The 23,680-nt window shown below is 32.6% G+C and overlaps 4 protein-coding genes across 5 annotated transcripts; 1 reads left to right on the plus strand and 3 right to left on the minus strand.

The window, feature by feature from the left end:
- Positions 1-2,195: 2,195 nt before the first annotated feature.
- Positions 2,196-5,293, minus strand: LOC105204623 (mitochondrial-processing peptidase subunit beta). The gene is made up of 7 exons (XM_011173810.3): positions 5,140-5,293; positions 4,265-4,483; positions 3,643-4,028; positions 3,367-3,560; positions 3,120-3,289; positions 2,788-3,042; positions 2,196-2,581 (listed from the first exon to the last, which is right to left on the minus strand). Exons 1-7 carry the CDS (start codon positions 5,206-5,208, stop codon positions 2,441-2,443), a joined length of 1,434 nt encoding a protein of 477 aa, XP_011172112.1. The 5' UTR covers positions 5,209-5,293; the 3' UTR covers positions 2,196-2,440.
- A 1,340-nt stretch (positions 5,294-6,633) lies between these two features.
- LOC105204548 (RNA-binding protein 5) lies at positions 6,634-14,192 on the plus strand. The gene is made up of 8 exons (XM_026130524.2): positions 6,634-6,836; positions 7,944-8,543; positions 8,643-8,712; positions 9,936-10,009; positions 10,814-10,927; positions 11,007-11,757; positions 11,839-12,002; positions 12,088-14,192. Exons 2-8 carry the CDS (start codon positions 7,968-7,970, stop codon positions 13,087-13,089), a joined length of 2,751 nt encoding a protein of 916 aa, XP_025986309.2. The 5' UTR covers positions 6,634-6,836; positions 7,944-7,967; the 3' UTR covers positions 13,090-14,192.
- Positions 14,193-15,004: 812 nt separating this feature from the next.
- Positions 15,005-17,141, minus strand: LOC105204470 (beta-1,4-galactosyltransferase 1). 2 transcript variants are annotated; one of them, XM_011173582.3, is made up of 2 exons: positions 16,084-17,129; positions 15,005-16,011 (listed from the first exon to the last, which is right to left on the minus strand). In XM_011173582.3, the coding sequence occupies exons 1-2, from the start codon at positions 16,870-16,872 to the stop codon at positions 15,817-15,819; spliced, it is 984 nt and encodes a 327-aa protein (XP_011171884.1). In that variant the 5' UTR covers positions 16,873-17,129; the 3' UTR covers positions 15,005-15,816. The 2 variants fall into 2 exon arrangements, with proteins under 2 accessions (XP_011171884.1, XP_025986310.1); XM_026130525.2 differs by having other exon boundaries at positions 15,828-16,011; positions 16,079-17,141.
- An 814-nt stretch (positions 17,142-17,955) lies between these two features.
- LOC105204395 (5-aminolevulinate synthase, erythroid-specific, mitochondrial) lies at positions 17,956-23,414 on the minus strand. Its single transcript, XM_011173491.3, has 4 exons — positions 23,162-23,414; positions 20,404-20,464; positions 18,603-19,888; positions 17,956-18,506 (listed from the first exon to the last, which is right to left on the minus strand). The coding sequence occupies exons 1-4, from the start codon at positions 23,162-23,164 to the stop codon at positions 18,258-18,260; spliced, it is 1,599 nt and encodes a 532-aa protein (XP_011171793.1). The 5' UTR covers positions 23,165-23,414; the 3' UTR covers positions 17,956-18,257.
- Between the last annotated feature and the right edge of the window lie 266 nt (positions 23,415-23,680).

The raw sequence follows: 23,680 nt of genomic DNA on the forward strand, positions 1-23,680 counted from the left end.
GTAAGTTCCAGACTTCAAAACTACAATTTTCCAATTTTTTTTCGTTTTTCATAAAATTTTCTTATCTTCTATGTTATTATTTATACTTTAATTGTGGAAAGAGATTTATAATTTTGTGTGATCAACAAAAAGCATAATCATAGGTGCAATATTTAATAATTTGTCATTATATACGTAAATTATTTCCAAAATTAACAATTAATATTTATATACTCAATATTTATACTATTTATTGTAACATAAAGAAGTTGAATTTCTCAAAATTTTTTTATTATAAGATATTAAGCATTTAACTTTTAGTTTAAAAATATTTGTTGAATCTCAAACATTTTATTTCTTCTAATTCTTTCTTGCATCCTAAGATATTATATTAAATAAATATATAATATAACATGGTACTGTTTTAAAAATTAATTATACAATTATCTCATTTCTTATGTCATTTTTTACATAGACCTTATTTGAATTATCAGTTATATATAAAAATATCCTATAAAGTAATAAAACAATAAACTCAACCGAAATGATAAATATTAATTATGTAATGAAATAAATAATTGTGAAAAATTTAATGATTACAAAATAATAGTGAATTTGTAATGTAGTTAACAATTAATGTTCAAGCATTTATTCACTCCAAATATTGATCTTAGGCTGAAATATAAAATTAATAAAATTTGCACGCACAATAAAAAATAATAAAATTAAGAGAATGTTATTGTTCATCTCCTATTACTAGATTATATTTAGACAATATTTAAATATTTTGTCTGCATTTGAGAAGTATATTAGATAAATCAGCATTGTCCAATTTTTTATAAATAACTAAAAATTATTTTTTCTTCTATATTTAAATATACATTTTAATTTCAATATTTTTATTTTATAAAACTATTTACATGATTTAATGTTAACAACGTTTTAATATAGAATTAACAAAATAAAAAATTTGTATCTTATAATCTATACAGTTATACATAAGTATAAAAAAAAAGATCAATTTCAAATTTTTGCACAGTGTTATACATACCAAAGATTATTACGCTGAAAATAAATTACAATTAATTTTTTAATATTATACATTGACAGATAAATGTAAATGTTACATAATTTTACAATTTAACTCTTAAGTACAGACACACAGTTTTTTTAATTTGATCTTCATATTCTATTTTGTTTTTTAATGGCTTAATATTAATCATATATATTTATTTCTATATTTGTTAAATAAATAAATAATTCCTCAATTGAATAGATCTGCAAAGTTTATTGAACTATTTACTGCAATTTAAGTCTGTACTTAAGATTTAAAATTCATTTTAAGCATATTTAAAATTATCATAGTATTATTTATATATTATGATAAATACAATTTAACCACAGTCCAAAAAAGTACAAATATCAATTGAAATATTCTGCTTCCTTTGTATTTACACTGCTAGATAATTCATAACTGCATAAATTGTATGTGTATTGTGTAAATAAAAATATATTATCTATTTACTGTTTATACACATCATTTTCATAGATGAAATAAAAAATGGCTTTTATATATAAATTTTTACCATAAGTGCTTCGGTGGTTGAATTTAACACACCCAACTCGGATAGGGGAATCCAGATTCGAATCCTGGCCAAGGTAATATTTTTTGCAACAAATTTTTTACTTTCTTCGAGGTGGGTAGATTTTAGAGATGCTAGTTAGTATCGGTAGTATTAAAATTGATTTTCAATTTAATTATGATAATATTGTTATAGTATATTTACAAGAATTATGTTTGAATAGAAAGCAACGGCACGCAGTTCAAATGAATTAAAAGCTGTATGTAAAAATCACATGAAATCATATAAAAATTGTTTCAGCACCAAGATCTTACTTATGTCCGTCTTAGCCTATCTTTTATTCAATTTGTTGTATACAAATCACGGTCTTGAATCTGTATTATATTTTTATTTTGTTATTATTGTCTTTTGTAATTGTGCATTTCAAGATAATAATTTTTTTATCATTTTTCTCAGTGCACATCATGGACGTAGGAAATATATATATATGTATAGTGTACATTGGAACACAGTCTATTTTATAGTACACAAACATGTAACATTTTGAATATATTAAAAAATAAATTTACAGATAAAAAAATCTGTTCCCGTATTAATGATTAAATACACACATATAATATGAAGAACCCAAAATGTTTTCGACTATGTTTATTTTCACCAAACAGCATACATTGATGAACATTTGCTTGGTTAATACGTGGTAAAATAAAACTACAATCTCATATAGGGAAAGACACCATTTTTATATTGTTAGAAATTGTATTTATTAATATTAACGAGATTTACACGGATATTTTATCAGGGGTAGACATATGCGTATTGTAGTTTTATTTTATTTCCAATATACTAAAATTTATTAATGATTCATGGGTTGATGATTACACCCTGAGCCAATACATAGCTCCACGAATATTATTGTAATCTGGTAAATTTTCAACAGGACCAACTGCCGCGATCACTGGACAGTGATCAAAAATATATTTCATACCAACATTTTGAATGGTTTCAGCAGTTACACTCTGAAAAATTAAATTATATAATTATACATTAAAATATCTTCTAAATATCTTTTTAAAAAAATAAAATTTTGTTATAAATCCTGTTACTCTTTTTGTACTGAATTTTGTGCTTTGATATACCTTACATAAATGCAAAAAAATTTCCTTATAAAATAAATTTTCTTACACGACGATATTTTAAAATTAGTTCAATAGAAACTACATACATCTATCCTCATCTCGAGCTCATGAAGTGGAATACGGCGATTATAACATAACATTTGACGGCCAATATCTTCACAAACAGCAGTAGTTCCATCCAACTGTAAGAACATATTGGTTTTAAGAATATTTTTTGCACGTGCCACATCTTTCTCAGTAACCAACGTGCATAGCTTCATCCATTCATGTTGAATATGCGATGTCATATCTTCACATTGCATAGGATCGCAAACGAAATATATTCCCCAGAGTCCTGTGTCCTACAAAATTTAAAAAATGATGATTCACTGATTTGATACCTATATAAATTGTTATAACAATGTTTTATAATACATACTTTGTAACATGTATTAAAACTCTGATAACTATGGCATAAGCCTTGTTCTGCACAAGCTTTAGCTAAACTGCTTGCGTTGTTTACTCCTCCTCCTTGACTACGATCCCATCCTCCTATGAGGGTATTTGCAACCATCAGAGGAATATTATCTGCCTCAGCCCATCCAGCACCTATGGTCAACACATTTATTAATGATTCCATAAAAAATTATTAAAATTAATTCATTTAAATTATTAATTTTCAATACCTTCAACAGCAATCGCAACATGGGCGAGAGGAATCGTATCATCACGTACTCTTATTTCAGAGCCGGTATAGCGACAAGATTTAATATAATCTGGAATTTCATCATATTCCGGTCCTGTCATTTTGCCGAAATGCTTATTGGCAAGTTCAATTAATTGACTGTGATCCACACCGCCAGCACCAGCTAGTACAAATCTAAAGAAATTGATATTTAATTTTTTCAATCATCAATAATAAATTTCTATATATCAATGATCAAAATTGACAAAAATCTTACCTAGGTGGTCCATAGTGATTTTTCACATATTTAATAAGATCATCTCGCGAAATACTTTTGATATTTTTCGTAGGCCCTAATATTGTCCGTCCTAAGGATGTGCCTTGATATGCAGCGGCATGCAAATGATCAAATACGACTTCCTGCAAATTTGTTTCAACCTCCTGCATTTCACGCAAGATAACACCACGCTCCCTTTCAATCTCATTTTCACCCAGCTTAGAATTTTGTATAATATCGCTGAGAATCTCAATGGCTTTTGGTACATCCTGCGATAAACATTTTGCATAAAACACTGTTTGTTCTCGACTTGTATAGGCATTCAGATGTGCCCCCATATTCTCTATTTCCAATTCTAAATCAGTTTGAGATCGTTTAGCAGTACCCTGTAAAAAAGATTCTAGTATTAATTCAAATAACATTAAAGGATTTATTAAAAAATTAAACATAATTTTATTAGGCATATAATTTTATTATTCAAAATTCAATCATTCTGATTTGATCACAGGCATATTACAGATAAATAATTACAAAGAATTCTTAAAAGAACATATAAAAAGTCATAATTAAATATTATTTTTCATCAAATTTAATTACTATTTAATGATATTACTTAGTTTACCTTAAAAGCCATATGTTCCATGAAATGAGCAACACCATTGTTGTCATCTGTTTCATATCGACTACCAGAGTCTATCCAAAGACCGACAGTAGCTGTTGCAGCTCCACTATCTTCGCTGGCAACTCTCATTCCACTATCCAAAGTTGTAACTCTTGTAGCTGGTTGATTGATAAGCGTTTCTTTCAGAGAAGCAGCAGTTGATTGCCATTGTTTTGATACCTATGAAAATATCGTTCAAAGCTTAACATAACATATATATCCCATTAAAAATATTCAGTTTATAACAAAATTAGAAATCCTTTATTAACAATCTAAATTTTTTAACACATTAAATTTTTACTAAATCTGATTCTATTAAAATTGATTCAAACGTTAATCAAACGTTTTGCTAAGCAACATTTATAGAGTGGTATAAGATATTACAGGAATCTTAAATTTCAATAAATGTCACTTATTACATTCTGTTAATATTTTTAGTTAATTAATGACATGTTGAATACATGTATTATTAAATGTTTTTAATGCATAAGGAATGCATTAATCACATCTGTCAAAAGAAAATAAGACTGTCAACATGAGAGAACATTTCTTGATAAAGTAAGGTTAGATGCGTATTTGAATGCACATTGAACTTTTTTCTCTATTGAATCTCATAACAAAATAATATAAACTATCCATTCAGAGAGTAGTGTTGTTTTTGTACATTATAAACCCTAAAATCATTTTTTTTTTTTCTTATTACGTAAGGAGAGGCTGCGAAGGGGACGAATCTCTAGATTGACCCGAACGCAATTACAAATGGATTGTAACTGTGAAGCTAAAATTGCTATATTACAATATGATGATCGGACAACATAAAACGTAATCGGTTTTACCTTTACAAGGCTAGTTTTGTTGGAATATGTACGCAGCGCGCTGCTAATTTTTAGCAGACGAGTGGCCATTTTTCCGATTAATCGAGCTGACGAACGGTGAGGACGGCACCACGGCACGATGGAGAACGCGATGAAGGATTGATGTACCACGGTGTGCTATAAGATGGCGCTATGTTCCACTCTGAAGTTGTCCCGAACATGGATGTGCATAGACGTACCGAATAACGTGAAATTGCTCCAATTGCGAACATATTCGAGATGATTGTATTTAAAATATTTATGCATTATAATTGTATATTTATATAATTATGTAATAATTTGCTTATGTATACGTAAATAACGAAAAAATTTAGTCTAAATAAAAATCTTAGCAAATTCTTGAAAATAGAGAATAAAAGAAATGTAATTATATAAGAGCATTAATAAAAATTTCACGAATTTAATTAAAATTCTAAATCTGATGATTTAAATTGCAAAAGTTTAATCTTTAAAAATTTAATTATTTAAGTATTAGGATGATTTAAAAAAAATTAATCATTTAAAAAATAAAATTTTAAATTCAATTTTATTTAAAAAAATAAAAAATTTTTAATATTTAAGAAAATTTAAATAAAAAGTAATACAAATCATAATTGAGAATATTGCAATATTAAAAGTTTTATTTATTAGAACAACCTTAATTAAAATAATTTTAATTGTTAATTAAACTTATAAGATATTTTTTATCTTGACTATTATTATTATATATATTATATATATTGCACTAATATAAAAACTAACGAAAAGTAGAATTGCATTAAAATGAGTAAATTATTAATTTGTTAATTGTTTGTTGTATAGCAAAAAACATTAAATTAAAAACAATGCGTTATATATTAGATATTTTATTTTCGGTAATTTTAGCGGTTTGCGCAGCGGCCAATTAACTTCTCGTTTTTCATGCTTCAGTAAAAACGTAGCGAAAGACGATTGGTTACTGCAAAAGAGCCAATAAGCAATTGCCAAGACGAGATATTATAAAGGCCGTCAACCCTGGACAAATTTTTGTGACAAAAAGACGCAGCGATAATTGTAGAGTGATGACATTATCGACTATGGATAGAAATTTGTGATTTATTTATAAATAAATATGCATACTTTATATAATGTTGTAACATTATGTACTTTATTAATTGCTGCAGAATTACAATATTTTTCTTGATTTATCATCTTTGTGGATAATTAAACTTGAACGGTAACATTAAAATTACAATTTTTTAAATAAAAATCAAATATTATCCAGTTCTAAATATATATAATGTATATAATCTATGAAATATCAAGTTAATAATAAATCAAAATAAATATATTATCAAATTTTTTATTCTTAATCACTTAAATTTTAGTAGTCACACAAATTCTATATCTTTGGTCTCGTCGGTGACCGAAATTATTATTATTACTAGAATGAGATTGTAGAGACTCGTAACTCTATAATTCATGTAATCGAAGCTTGAAGTACACGTAATGACGACTCGTCTTTGCAGAGCCGCCATATTTTGCGGATCGAAGAGTCTGACAACGCCATTGTGTGCGCATCACGATAATTTTCCGTTTGCCCTGAAGCAACGTGCATCGCAGCGTTGCTCATCATCAATTCCGAATTTAGTTTATCACGCGTAAACGAGGAATAACGGCATTGCAGCAGATACGAGCGGGTAAGATTTATTCATCGAAGCCGTGAGACATCCACACACTCGCGACTGGAATTTCGCATCTTGGCTGGCTTCGTCAGAATATCGAATTCAAGCCGCGTATTTCTCGAGACGCATCGCGAACGTTCGATTACTCCACACGTTGTCGGGCTGTTTTTGCTTATTCTAAAATATTCGCACTGGGTGTAAAGAGCGTTGCCGTCACAGTACGTGTAAAAAACTGCTGCGTCAAATCGATTTCTACTTTTTTTTCCTTGTTTTCCTTTTTTTTAATTCTTTAAGCATTCAAAAGTTTCAGACGAAGAATCTGAAAATATAAAGATATGTGAGTGATATAAATATATAAACGAATTAAAACGCGAAATTTTGAATATATTATGTTGCTTGATAAAATATGTATTTTATTATTTAAGATACATGTACTTTATTTTTATATTTAGTTCAATGTACAACAGCTTTAATTAATATTCACCAGACTGCATTAATGCAGTCCAATTGAATTCACTATTAATAATGTATTGAATGTGATTGCCAGAATAACATTTATAATTCCCTGTTTGAATTAATGTAAACGCTACAGTATGTTTCCATTGTTTTTCGTTACTGCTGAGTATTTGCATTTCAATACTACTTGAAATATTCAAGTACATTTTTATTTTTTAAATTACTTAAAGAATGTATGAAGGAAGTTTATATGAAAACATATCTGAACACAATATATATTTTAATAATACAACTTGGAAATGTAAAAAAAAAATATATATATATATTATAAATACATAATTTACATTTTTATTCTTTTATATTCTAATATATTGGAATATATATTTGTAATTATGTGTGTGTATACATATACATACACATATTATATTCCAGTATACTAAAATTACACACACACACACACACACACACACACAAAAACTTAAGAGTAAAATTAGAATTAATATTTTATCTTTTTTTTTATCTTGTTAACTAGATATAGAATTATTAATTATTATTTTATGTTATTTTGTTTGAAATATATTCTGTATAATTTATATATGTATATACAATCAGAATTTTCTTTATTATAGATATAAAGGAATAATTTTTATTTTGTTTTTTTTCCAGGAGTTAAATAAATGTGCAAGCAGCATGTATAGCAATAACATTGATCCTTGGGAGCCTGGCTATGGGCCAGAACGAAGAAGTCACAATTCCGACTATGACTACCGTAGTGATTATGGAAACAACAGATCGCCGGAGTATTCGGAGCACCGTGACGTTGATCATCGAGATAGGGACCATCGCAGTCCAGATTACAGAAATCATCGTGGGAGAGACAGAGATCGCGAAAGAGATCGTTCGAGGGATAGGAGAGACCGTAGCAGGGATGATCGTGACCGCAGTTATAGGGATCGCGAAGATCGTTATGGTAGACAAAGAGATAGAGACTCTGTAGAAAGGGACAGGGATAGGGATAGAGACCGGGATAGAGATAGGGACCGTTCCAGACGCGACAGGGATCGGGATAGAGATAGGGATCGTAGGGGGAAACGGGAGGATCGCGATCGCGATCGCGACGACGATCACAGTCGAGAGAGTTTGGACTTTGAACATGACCATGGCCGTGCCTATGGCTCGTCCATGGAAGGGATCCACTACAAATCGCAATCGCCCAACAACACCATAATGATACGTGGGCTCGCTCAGCATATTACTGAAAATGACGTAGGTTGTCAACTTTGTGGCCTGACATAGTGGCCACTCGTGAGCCAGCGTGGCATCAAGCATAGCATCACTGTTATTATCTTGATGTGTGTATCACAGGTGCGGCAAGACATCCTCAACTGTGGTCTTATGCCAAAGGACATCAGGCTGATTCGAAAAAAAGATACAGGTAATTATTACTATGTTAAAAACTTTGACATCCTTGCGATGTAAATTATGCATATCAACTGAATTGTTACTTGTAACATATTGTTGTGTATCGCTAGGCTTAGACAATCATTAGCGTTTATCAAATTGCGGAAACAGAAAAACGGAACAAAAATCGTATCGTACACGAGGGTTTTTAAGAATTTCTTACAAATTGCTTTATTTAAACTTTCAAGAATTTTTATCATATTTCTTGATATCAAACATATTTCTCAAAATTGGTTTGCTATTGATTCTTAATTTATTATTCTTGATATATTCCTGGTAAAAGATAAATATATATAGAAGAGAAAAAAAGACTTAATTTACTTGAAACAACTCAATAAAAGTTTTATTAAATTTTTTTAATTATACAATTATCTGCAAAAAAATTTTGCGTTTTTATAAATTTTAATGGCAGGCTCTTAACTGTTTTTCAAGTAGGATAATACAACTTATATTTATAATTATAGGAACATATCACAATTCTTCAGTTAGACCATTCTTTTACATGTGAAGACATTATTTTAGTAATAATGCAACTATTCTTTTTGTTTAGCTTGTAATATGAAGTTTTAAACAAACTTGAAAGATGAATGTTTTAAAATATTTAAAAAATTTTTTATTAACTTCTGCTAGTTAATTTTTAAACAAATATTTAAGCTTGAATTTTTTTGAGTCACCTTTTAAAATTTAATTTCAAATGAAAATATTATAAATTATTAAAATAATGTCTTTTATTGATCTACAAATTGAACTACTACACACTACAGATTACAAAAAGAAAATATAAACGATTAATACAAGTTTGGGATCGATTTTTGTTACCGGTATCTATTTATTCGCAAAAGTCGTTACGTCGTTTTCGTCCGTTTGCGTGATAGAAGGGTAAAAGAGAAGGCTAAAAAATTTTTGTCTCGGCTAGGCTCGGCGTTTGAAAAAAAAAAAAAAAAAAAAATCCGTAACTTTAAATTACACACCGTCCTGTTCACGTATATATCGGTGAACTGCGGTTTCTCGCACGGAATTCGTTCTACTGAAATTTAGGTAAATGGAAAATGAAAGCAAGCGACGAAGCGAAGAGACACTTCGTTTGAAACTCAGTCTGTCAATGGTCGGTGCTGTGATTGCCTGCCCTCTCAGAGTAGAGAAACCCAGGCAAAAACGTGGATTAACTCTGGATATGTGTGTATTTGCTCTGTATAGGTGCTTCGCGAGGTTTCGCATTCGTCGAGTTTAACGCGACTCAGGAGGCCGCACGATGGATGGAGATGAAACAGGTAGAAAGAAGTTCGGTCCAGATACCCAACCGATGCGTTGTTGCACGCGTGCCACCGACTGCCCCGTGGCGGCAAGGCACGGTAACGCAGCCCTCTGGCCCTCCCCGTGGCCACGGCTGTGCACCTATAAAAAATTATTTCAATCTACCGTATCTAATTATTTATCTAGGAAACCCCAAATATTTTACAGACTTTTCTTAACTCGCTCGTAATATTCGTGCAATATTATTGAATTAAGTTTGCGATTGATCGAGATTTCGCCGCGTCGCGTGCTTATCATAAAAGTTCGTGGACTAACAACGAAGCTCGGAGGAGGGTCATTCCAGTCGTTTTGATTATGTATTTTCTATATTTGGCAGTTATTCCGAGCTACGATTTTTGCTATTTGCGTAATTCGCTTTTCTATTGTACTATTTATGCCTTTGCTTCTTTCGTTTCGCTTAATTTTTAATGCAATTACTTGCGACATTCAAAATCTCTTTGAAGATTATGCACGAAAAAATTTTTTATTCACATGAAAATTTCTATGCGCAAGCAATTCTCGTATTGCTTGCCTTGCACTTTTTCTTACGGAAATTTAAATTGCGTTTATCTACATAAAGTCGCGCATGAACAAATCGGTCTGCAAGCGGTGTGGAATGGCCCATGTTAATAAGCCCACGAGGCTTTATTCGCTGTTTGTTCGAGACAGAAAGCTATGAAGTAGAAAACTATAATTTCGTCAACCAAGAAGAAAGTTTACGGGAAAGACAAGAGGCCTTAGGAAGACGTTGGACGGGATAACACTGAAATTCTCTGTTTCAGGGAGTGCTGATGCTGCAGGATCAATATCGCGCATTGATGCAGTACAGTATACCAAAAGAGTGTCATGTGGATAAGCCACCGGCGAAGAATACGCAGGATTGGCACTGTGTTAAGGTTCGTATCACGTATTTGCTCCTTCATACGGAATACCACGTTCATGAATAATTTATCACATGCTATATTCTATTTGCAGTGTGGAGCACACAATTTCAAACGGCGTGAGACTTGCTTCAAGTGTTCCGCCTCGCGAGCGGAAAGCGAGGAAGGCGGGGAAGGCAGCGACGAGATTAGCCCGCATCCCACGAACACCGTGCTTTTACGGGGATTAGACGTATTAACGACTGAAGATTCGGTTCTGCAAGCGATGAAGAATCTGTCGTCGATGCCAATACGTAGTATTCGAATCGGTCGCGATTCCCTCACGAATACGTCCAGGGGAGTATGCTACCTGGAGATGGGCAACGTAGTAGACGCCATGTACTTGCATACCGCGCTCACGAAACAAGGATTGGTGGTCGATGGCAGGAAGGTAGAGATAACGTACTGTAAACTTCATCAAATTAACAATACGAATGCGTGGAAGTCGAACGAGACTCAGCCACAAAGGTATACTTTGGACGACGTCGCTCAATTGGCTGAATACAGTGCCAATTTGTATGCCAAAACGCCTGCACAGAAGGCCCATTACCTTCAGTATTACACGCAATACTATCAAAATCAGATAATGCAGGGCTCCGCGATCACATTACCGTCCTTGAATCAGACGGACAGAGTAAACGCGGCCGCGGCGGTAGCGCAATCCGCTATACAACAATTACAGGCATCTAGAAAGCTAGGAAGTGAAACCGACGATGTGAAAGGACGACCAACGCCTACAGCACCGTCGAGTACAACGTTAGCGAGCGGAAGAGTTCCAGCACACTCCAGCGATGGGAAAGTATACTGTAAGTTTTTATGCAATGTACTTAAGTTAAATTTATTTTAGATAATCTCGATTTTAAAGCTATTCTCTATATTTGTTTTAGCTGTACCAGACGTCAGCACTTATCATTATGACGAATCATCCGGCTACTATTATGATCCTAGCACAGGATTATATTACGATCCAAATTCGCAATATTATTATAACAGTCATACGCAACAGTTTCTTTATTGGGACGCTGAATCATTCTCTTATCAACCAGCTAAGGTAGTTAAAATTGAATCTTATATGGAAATATCAATCTGTTTAAAAATATCACTAGGAAAAACATTTTTATATCTCTTGTTCATAGACAACTACAAATACGACACAGGGAGCTACAAGCACGATAACAGCAACAGCAAGTAGCACAGATTCCGCGAACACAATTAGCAATCAAGCTACAACTTTGTCGACTGCTAATGCGGCTCAGGAGGCATCCAAAGAGGATGAGAATAAGAAAAAGGACAGCAAACAGGACAAAGTGAAAGTAGCAAAGAAAATAGCGAAAGACATGGAACGTTGGGCAAAAACCTTGAATCAAAAGAAGGAGAATGCTAAGAGTAATTGGAATTCTGAATTTGCTGGTATGGACGGTAATCAGGGTGTTGGAAGCGGTGCGGCAGATGCAGGATATGCTATCTTGGAAAAGAAAACTATCACGAATCCTTACCACGAGGACGAGGATCAAAGTGGTAATGGATTGGTAGCTGCTTATGGAGGCGGTAGTGATACGGAGGAAGAGATAGAAGACGTGCAACAGGAAGAGAAACAGCATACAGATTGGAGTAAGCTGGCATGCTTACTCTGCAAACGACAGTTTCCAAGCAAAGAGGGATTACTTCGTCATCAACAGTTATCTGATCTCCACAAACAAAATTTGGAAAACTGGTATCAAGTACGCGGACTGGATCCCAATGATCCACAACAGAGAAATAATAAATACAGAGATCGTGCCAAGGAAAGGAGGGCCAAGTACGGTGAGCCTGAGCCACCACAGCCTAACAAATTAAAAGAGAAATATTTAAAGACAAGAGTGGAAGAAATGTCGGTATCTTATGAGGAGCCTACGAGAGCTGGTATCGGATCCGACAATGTCGGTAATAAATTACTGCAAAAAATGGGTTGGAGCGAAGGAATGGGATTAGGAAAATCTAATCAGGGTAGAACGAGTATTATCGAAGCTGAGAGACGTGTTCCTACAGCCGGCTTAGGAGCGAAGACTTCGTCGTACAGCGCTTTACCGGGTGACACCTATAAGGACTGCGTGAAAAAAATGATGTACGCGCGATACCAAGAATTGTCTGACACGTAGGATACATTTAAGATAGATTTTATATATACATATAAGTTCTTGTACTCCATTTTCCATAGACACGTAATTACACGCTCGTATAGTTATTCGAATAACGTAATAGCAATTTACTGGTAACTGCACAGTGATAGCCAATTCTTTGGGGGACTATTGCATTACTATGCAATACGCATTTTATACATTCTCGTGCAAAGTCCCGTTATCGTATGCTTCAATGATATTCTACACATAATAAATTTCTTTTTTTTTCTGTAATATATATGGTCACGAAAATACAATATATTGTCAAAGTACACACGTACATACCTTCTTATTTATATAACAGCAATGTTACTCGTGAACCGAAAACAAATCTTAGATTATATGTCTGGTTCTTTTAAAGATGCATTTTACGTTTGGAATCACACTTTTTAGATAAATATGATTATCGTATCATTGTGCAATGCAATATTTGCCTAATAAATTTATATACAATTTAATAATAGTAAAAAAACTCAAAGCAAATGGTATGATCATGTTAAAAATTTTCTTCGACTTGTATATGCATAAGGCAGGATAAATTATTTGGATTATAAAATGTTTGATGACTTAATAAGTTAGATAAAATTGTATTAAAAATAAATATCACTACGAACATTGTATTATCTTATGCAGAAATTTGCTAGTATTTTTTTAATACTATCTATATAAATTATCACATCATCACAAAAAAATTTAGTAGTGGGTCGATTTCATAATTTCATTGATGTGTTTTATTCATTATCTAATTCGATATATTGTTTTTATACATAATGGCGCATCTTATATTTATTATATCACCGAAATGCGAATTTCACATTTAAACTAATCAAACTGGACATGAAGATGTTCAGGTTTGTTTATCTCATACACATATTAAATATACATTTATTTTTCTTTTTTATTATTATTTTTCTCATATTTTGGAGGTAATGCATATATATCGCTGTATACATTTCTCTAACATCATTGTTATATTTACTCTTATTTTTCTAAAATCATCGTGCAACATTCATGTATTAAATAATAGATCAGAAAAAAAATTAATAAATGTACATGCAAAGCTATTGCTTGCATATTAAGAACTTGTGATTTTTTTGTAACAGATAAACTTTACAAACTTGTCTTAATATTGAATATCCTAGAATATCCTAAAATTCTTGTTCTTATTTCAAAAATAATTTCATTATTAAATGTTAATAATATGATATTGACAAAAAGAAATACAAACTAATGCTAAAATTTTTTCAAATTATAAAAAAAATTATTAACACTTAAAAGAATAATCTAAAAATATAAATATACATCATAATACAAGTGTGTGTAATTTTTACATATATAATTTATTTTATTCTTATTAGATAACAATATCCTTGCCGGATATTCTTTAGGACTGTTTATATAAATTTTGGATATGAGAATATATTTGAAATATAGATACACTTGTATAATACACAATAATATATCTCCAAAATTTAAAAAATTTGAGTTTAGAATGTGCTAGAATACATTTTGAGTTTCATTTTTTTTTTTTTTTTTCAATAATGTAAAATATTAGAAAGTTGGTATTACATTTTTTAAATGTATTTCTTGAATAATAAACATTATTTTAAATATTCACAAAGTGTGTGTGTGCGCGCGCGCGTGTGCGTGTGTGTGTATATGTGTCTATGCCTATAATTTTTGCTTATTTTTCTACAATTCAACATTTTCATTGTTACGTTCTTTTCATCATTATATATTTCATTGTTTTACAATATATTTAAATTATTAATATTGTTCGATCGCTGAGAAATATTTTTTGTTATATTTAAAGATATAAAGGAACAAAATATTACATCTATATTTTATCTACAATTCATAGGAAATCAGATATGTAATAAGTTGGTATTAAGCATTAGGCTGAGCAATGATAGTCTTTTTAATTCATTCATACTTAAAAATATACAATACTACATTAAATCTTATAACAAAAGTTTTATTATCTAAAATACCTAAAAACAATCAATATGAAGAACACACTGAGCTTTTATTTTAACTTAAAACATAAAAGGACCAGAATTTCTTTGGATATGAGGTAAGTATCATTGATCAGAGATTACAACAATAGTTTCTATGTATCTAAAGTAGATTTGTACATTAAATAGCTTTTACATGGCAAATATCACAAAATTATGAAATTAAATAATATAATGTTGTGACAGATATTTAGATTTTACGTGTCTAAATGACATAGCTTTTTCTTATTTTGAGCTAAAATAAGAAATGCATCTAATGATTACAGTCTTTAACTCTTATCAATAACATAACTATACATTACATATTATTTTTTATATATACATACACATACCAACAGTAAACTGATTATCACTGTTGTTGTCATTGCTATCAATGTTGTTGAAAAAATGTGTTTAAGTTTATGTATGAGGAAATACTTGTTGCAAGCTTAACTGTAAACTCTCTTAACACATAGAAATAGAATGGATATTATTACAATCGTTAAAAAAATACCCTTGCAAGATTTAATCATAGTGCTCTATCACAGCATGCTAAAACAATGATATTTGTTCGTTGAATTTCTAATATATTTTGTGTAAGATAAAATTTTTCAAAACTTCTAGAAAATATGTAATGTGCTATATAATAACTTACATGATCAACGTCAATTTAAAAAAGATATTTGCTAATACTAGATAAAAAACTTGTAAATTATACGTCAGCTAAAATCCAAGAATATAACGGTCGTAATTGATGATTTAATACTCTGTATTCCAAATTGCTAAGTCCATCGGTATCATATCTACGAGCGCCATTTTCCAAATTTACGAATCTTGTAGTACTGGGAGGTTCCTTCTTATGTGTCAGCATATAGTACTGTGCTACATTAGGTCCAAAACGTGTGATCTGTGAAATAAAATCAATTAAGTAACTTAAATAAATGAGCGTTGTATTAATACTGACTTATATTAACCAAACCTGAAAACCTCTGGACTGTAAACGACTGTAGAAATCATCGTCTTCTCCACCCCAGCCATAGAAAACATTGGAAAATCCATTTACTCTTTCAAATTGTTTTCTTGTCAATGCTATTGCTCCTCCAAACAGGCCAGTATAGGGTAGATTATATCGAAAAGTATTTACACTAGAGCTCATGTGCCTAGGCATTTTGGTGCATGCATAGATATTGTCAGGATTCTGCGGTATCAAGTCTATGTCTTGGAAAATAAAACAATGAAAATCATTGATCTTAGTGGCCTCGGCGTAGCCGACGTTAAAGAGCTTGGCGCGATTGAACTCGCGCATTGGACTCTGCTCGATCACGAATATCCGGTAATCCAGGTTCTGCGACTGCAGGAAAGGATGTATGTAATTCATGAATATGGCGAGTTGACTCTGCCGATTGCGGTAGGGTAGAATAATGGCCACGTTAAAGAGAGGATGGCAATTGAGAGGTTTCCACTGACCACCCGGTAGGATACCGAGTCGACGTGCCATCGCCACCGGGTCCTCCCTAGGATGCTCCTCCGGGTAGAGTAGTTGAGAGGACCGTCTACCGCTGATAGAGATCACGCAGGAATTGTCCCTTGGCGGGTATGATTTCTCCATCTCATCGTAGATATTCTCAGTCTTGATGAAGGTGTAGTGAGAAGCGAATCGCGCCGGATGAAGACAGTAGCATAGTAAGAGAGTGATCGTCACGGTGTAGGATAGCCCGCGCGCGTGATTCAGGAAGAGTATTTTCAAAATACCAATGAGGTTCTTCATTTTGCTAACCTATGCGGTCGATCGCCAGTAAACATACCAGTCGAAGGGGGCGATTTTTCGAAGGAATCACGTTAGAATCTGGCGCTACGTGCTTTCTATAATTATCGCACGGACATTTTCACGTGCGTTCCTACCTGCCGACCAAGGACGTTCTTAGAGGAACTTTCGCATCTTTCCCGGAGAACCTTGCAGAACCTGGAGCACTTGGAGCAAAGGTGATACGTGATATGGTGATAGCTGCAGGCGACAGAGAGAGCGGACGAGATGCACAAGTGCGCGTGCGCCAATAATCGTACAAAATGTACTCGTATATTACATAGGTATTTAATTTATAATTTTAATTAAGATTTTTCAAGTCTTTTCTTTCGAGAATATATGATAGCACAGTGAAAATTTATGATTATATTGTAAATTAGTTCTATATAGTCATATATTTTTCCAAAATTTATTTTTTATTATAATCCTTAGTAGCATTTTTGCAGAGCAAATAATTGTCTGAGTACAGTGAGTTTGTTGTAGCAGAATCGAGTTAGATATGCAACAATTATTCTCAATACAGCCCTGCTGGTAGTAGTCTGCTTGCAAGATTCATGCACTGTACATGCAAATACATTATTTGCAGATACTGCTGCAAACAGTTCATTTGCATATCAGTGCCTGAAAATCGAGCTATTTGGAAGCAGCTTCTTCTTGTAACTGCAGTTTATAAATAGTCAGTTTATGTCAGTCTGCTAGTAGTCTGTTAGCAGACTGACATAAGACTCTTTCAACAGAAGTGACGTTCAGAATCTTTTGCAAAACTTGAGCAAATTGAGAAAGCAGATTATAATATCCTGCTGACAGAAACTGTCCAAATCTGCTGCAAGATTTACAGCAATCTTGCAACAAATTGCTACTAGGAATTACAATAAAAATAAGTTTTCAAAATAAAATGCCATTTTTTGATGAAAAAATAATTGTAGCTACTCTTATGGTCATATATCATATGCTGAGAAATAGCTTTGTTTCAAATAATAATATAATATTATAGTTATTTTCATTATGGTAGTTTTGAAGTAATGATGAGAGGAAAAAATACAAAAGTTTAATTCGTAACTTACCAACACTTTATTTAAATCTCTGTTAATTGTTAACTTCGATAATATAGAGATTTATACATTCATATATATATAATTCAATATGTTGTTGGATTACAATAGATAAACGGCTAGATAAATAAATATATTATCTATACACTGATAGAGGTTTTATTTGTACGATAATTTCCATACAGCACATTTTGTCCGAGGGATGTCCTGGCCTTTGAACGTCCTCTGGTCGTCTTTAGAACAGCTTCTTGGAGGTTTGTGCTGTACGAGTCATTTGTAAAATTATATATACATTCGTCAATGAACCAGGATAGCACGCGGCGCATCGTTCGGTTTAGCTATTTTAGATATATTCAATTGATGAAAAACATCCATCATGTCTCGCGTGAATTTATCCATCATGGTCTGAGTATGTTTTGGTGTTGGTGCTAATCTTAATTTCTCCTCGCCCTTCGGAACGGTAGGATAATTTATAGCTTGCACATAGTGTCCTTTGTCCCTTAATAAGTGGTCCGCTATTTGACTACACACAAATGGATCTCCTATCTAAAAAAGAATATATTATTTTATATATTAATAATTATTGTTTAGCTCTATATATATATGATGACCAATTAATTAAATCAACTGGCTGTAACTCACCTTTATCGGAATAATGTGAGAAGGCGATGGTTCTAATGGAAGACCAGCGGCAGTAAGAATAGACTTCATATAGGCTACATTTTTCTTATGATTCGCCCTCAACGACCTACCCTCGTCCGATGCCAATATCTCGACTGATGTCAAGGCCCCGTACAGCACAGTGGGCGGTAGCGAGGTAGTAAAAATAAAGCCGGCCGCGTAACTTCTTATCATATCTATCAGTTTCGTAGAGCCGACTATATAACCGCCCACGTTCCCAAAAGCCTTTCCCAAAGTGCCGGATATAATATCCATCTTGTGAAGTACGCAATCTCTCTCGCCGATGCCGGCGCCGGAGAAGCCGTACAGTCCGACCGCGTGGACCTCATCGACAAATGTTATTGCACCATATTTGTGGGCGACGTCGCACAGCTCCTCCAATGGACAGATATCCCCGGTCATGGAATGCACCGTCTCGAACGCCACGATCTTCGGCACGCTCTTATCCATCTTCGACAGAAGCTCTTCCAGATGGTCCACGTCGTTATGCCGGAATATGTGCTTCGGCACGCCGCTGTTTCTTATGCCCTGTATCATGGAAGCGTGATTCCCGGCGTCGGAGAATACGTGACAACCTGGCAGTATCCTTGCCAATGTAAACAAGGTAGAGTCGTTGGCAACGAAACAGGAAGTGAAGAGCAAACCGGCCTCCTTCTGATGCAGCATCGCCAGTCGCCTCTCCAACATCTCGTGACCCATGGAATTCCCTGAAATGTTTCTCGTGCCTCCAGCACCGGCGCCAAACTTGTCCAACGCTTCTCGGGCCGCGCCAGTCACCGCGGGATGACGTGACATTCCCAGGTAATCGTTGGAGCACCATACAGTTATGGATTTCTCGCCCCATGAATACTCCATAGCCACTGGAAAATCCTCAGCCAGACGATTTACCTTCTTGAACACCCGGTACGAATGATCCTTCTTCTTTTTCATAATTTGTTCATGGAAAAATTCCTCGTAAGGGAACTGTGTCTCTTCCTTCTGTTCCATAGCGCCCAAATTGATGACGTCCTCCTCCATCGCTGGGCTAGCCTTCTTGATGGCGTCCCGCTCTCTGGACAAGAAGGGACACTGATTTTGAATAGGCTCTGGAATCGGCTGCGACTCTTCCGACTCTGCCATTGTGCTGAACAATCTCGACATTACTGGACAATGTTGCCGATAGTTCATTATCAGGGATGATCCATAATTGCGAACGTAGTTTGCAGACAAACGTGTCAAGAAGGGGCATGGCATTGTTTTCAGAAGATCTGTAAGAATATATTGATTGTGTATATGACATATCATATTGTCAAGATGAAGAATGATCAGCAAGTATGTCGTAACGTTCTTTAAATATGCTTTAACAATAATCTATAATTAATTATACTAAATAAAAAAAACTGAAAGATGTATACATCTTAAATAACAGGTGATACCAAATGCAAATAGTACTTGAAAAAGCCAATGGTAGCATGACAGTGCAATCAGAAAATTATCTCAATTCAATAATCGCGAATGTCCACTCTCCTGGGAATTGCATAATTCGCGTGAGAGGAAACGGGTGAAGGAAGGGGAACGATGACATTAGATAACGGCCTGTCAACTTGGACTCCGAGGCTCGGAGTCCTCGCAGAAAAAAAGCAAGGGAAAGAAACGGAACTGCAATCATCGACAACTACGTGCAAAACGGGACGAGGAAAAAGGAGAAAGTGACGAGGTGACGCAGCACCTGTTACCAGATTCCGCTCTCTGTCTGTATATGCAAGTATCGCGGATACGTTACCTTTTGCAACGTCAATTGCAGGACGAATGCTGGCACCGCGTCGGATGTATTGTCGGACGAGCTGAAAACGGAAATATAACTTGAGTTGACTGAAAGTTGTGAAAGCTGGCCAGGGCGGAAGGAGGAAAATCCAAGTGGCTATGTGAGAAGACGAGAAAATCTCTGCAACCACTCAGGTCCGCAGCGAACGCACTACTGACTCAACTGACTGACGCACGACGCATGCGGCGATCACGACGCGACGGTACGGCGCGTGTACATACTAGCATTTATGAAAACGTCGAATGGGAGAAACGGGCGATTTCGATCGAAGCCTCGTTCTCAGTTTCGAAATGAAATTAAGTCGACAAAAAACGCCATGATGTAAAAGCCTGAACGTGTCGCTCACGCCTGTTACATTTGCGTTCAGAAAAATCAATATATGAACTGAAACTCAACCCAGGAGTACGTGTACCCAGCAAACGGAAATGGATTCAAAAAATGAAAAACGGATAGAAATATGGATTCAAAAAATCAAGAATTTGGATTTGGCAATGACCACACGAATCCATTTTTATTCAATTAAAATTTAAGAATTCCTTGAACCCATTTTAATCTGTGAAGCAAGATTGAAATGCGAGATTTCTATTTTTTGTTTCTTTTTTTTTTTTTTTTTAATTTAAAAAAGTTATGCGGGCCACATAATCCATTTTAATCTATAAAACAGGATTAAAATAAAGTGATTCCAATTTTTTCAGTGCAAAAAACGTTTTCGCAGGTCACGCAATCCATTTTAATCGCTAACATATATAGGATTGAAATGATTTAATTGTTGTCTTTAATTAATCCAAATTGTATTTAAATGAATTAAAATAAATTACAATTTTTCAATCTATTTCCGTTTACTGGGTTGATTTGTATATATTTTATATGTTTCCTAATTGTTTTTAATTAGACAGCACATAAATTTAAAATTGGGACATAAAACGTTTTAACTAGAATATGTTTTATAATCGTTTAGGAAACGTACGTAAAATCAACTTGTGCTACTTTGAAACGATGTAGAGACGCATAAAGTAATTAATTATATCACAATGACTTTTTACTTTTTGCGCGTGACGCAAAACATAAAAAATTCATGATATGTTTTTAGTATCTTTGTTGGTGCAAATATCATGTCGTTAAATTATTGGTTCGAAATTTTCGTAAATAATTATAGTTTCCTTCATCTTTGAAATATGCATGAATAAGAAATTAAAAGAATATCTGAACGTTAAATTAAATCGAAATGTCACGTCACAGCACATTAATATTAAATATAATATAATGAATTTATAAAAATTGTATGGATGTAATTAAAAATTTTTAAGTAATTTTTTTAACTTAAATGCATTATTGTTTTAATTATATGCTATAATTAATTAAAAATATTTTTTATAATTCTTGTTTTTTTAATTGATTATGTAAATTCTTTACACAATTTTTATTATGCATTTCTAAAAGTGCCTGCATGTATTTTTTAAGTAACATTTTTTAATTAGAAGCTAAATATACAAATAATAAATAACGTCTGTCAACAATATCGCGCATTTTTTGTTTCTTTCTGTATTACGAAAATGCTTTATAGAAAAAAATAATAAATGTACGTGACCGAATAATTTTGATATTAGCTGTTAAAAACTTATAATATTTTCTTATCATACCTGACAACTGAGCGTATATGTGCGTTTCTTCTCGAAACTTCATATTTACATAATTTATTCCAAGGGCATTGTTCACATTGACTTGAAAAAAAAAATCAGCACGTTTATCGTGAATAGAATTTTTTAAACGTGTAAAGTCCCGAAGGAATATTTTTTTTTATCGATTAACTTGATCAATGATTTATTCAACACACATACAACACAGAAGATTCTAGCAATATTGCTAAAGTGTATTGTATTATGTGCTGTATGGGCAAACAGAATTGCTCAATGCGAATATAATGCGTTGCTTTTCCGTACCTTTTTGTGTTAAACAAATAAATGTAATGTTAACAGGATTGTATAAGTTAATATAATTTTTTAACTAAGTTAAATTAAAGTATAATGACTTATAAAATTAATTTAATTATGTTAAAAGTTACTTGAACAAAAAAGGAATTAAAAGTTATGTTAAAATTAAATTAACTTAAGTTAAATTAAAAGTAAATTTTAAAAAGCATTTTATTCATATTAAATTAAAAATTCATAAGTTTTTAAAATTAAATGATTTTTCAAAACAATTATAGTATGGATTATCAAAGAAATTTAATATTTTATTTGTAAATAAAGTTTATATAAAATAACAATGTATTATTTTTTATGTAGGAATGTATTTATTTATAATTTTTTTTTTACGCAAATAAATTTTTAACGTAGAAAATAAGTTAATAGATTATAGTTTAAAAGTTATTAACTTTTTAACTAATTACTACCTAATTCTAAATATCTATTTTTATCTATTAATATACATAGAAAAAAGTTAGTATCAAATTACTAATTATATTTTTATGTAATTACAAATTTTTTTATGTAAACAAATTATGCCTGTTCATAAGATTATCAAATTTTTTCAAAAAGATTTTATACTCCTTGCTTATATATGAGAATACATCTTTAACATATTGTAATTCTGTCACATCGTCGAATTATGTATGAATATAATTGTCATTTTCGATTAATCGCAATTTGGTCGAAATCGATGAGCGATGTTGGCAATGCCGCCAAAATTTGAATTTCAAATCAGTGATGACACTCACCATGTTTTGATGGTCAGAAGATAGATTTGCAAGCAGAGTTGGCGGTTGGAGTTTTTTTTCTGATTTTTTTTCGAACCAGCGGGATCTCTTAAAATTCTCTAACTGTTTTTTTACGGTCTTTTAAATTCCGGTTTCCAAAGAAATTTTCGCAACAACTTCGAACCGCGTAAAAAATACGTAAAAAAAAGAGATTTGAACGGACGCACAATGTGCAGCGAAGATGCATCGACGCGACTAAGTTTGTATAAACTAGTTTTCAGTACGGTTCGTAGCTTTATAAGAGAGCGGACAAAACGTCACCGCGCTTTTCCTTATTTCTACAATGTCATCGTCGCTAAACATGCGTCGCCGAGTATCCAATCGCGAATCGTTATTATATTTACACATGTGGTGTTTCATTAATGTTTAAAGTTTGTAATTATTTACTGAAACCATTTGGATTATGACATCAGAAGTAATAAAAACACATAGAGAAAATCACACAAAATATATTAAAATATAAATTTTTTAATAAAACAA

Source organism: Solenopsis invicta, chromosome 7 (assembly GCF_016802725.1).
Source record: "Solenopsis invicta isolate M01_SB chromosome 7, UNIL_Sinv_3.0, whole genome shotgun sequence".
Classification (NCBI taxonomy): domain Eukaryota; kingdom Metazoa; phylum Arthropoda; class Insecta; order Hymenoptera; family Formicidae; genus Solenopsis; species Solenopsis invicta.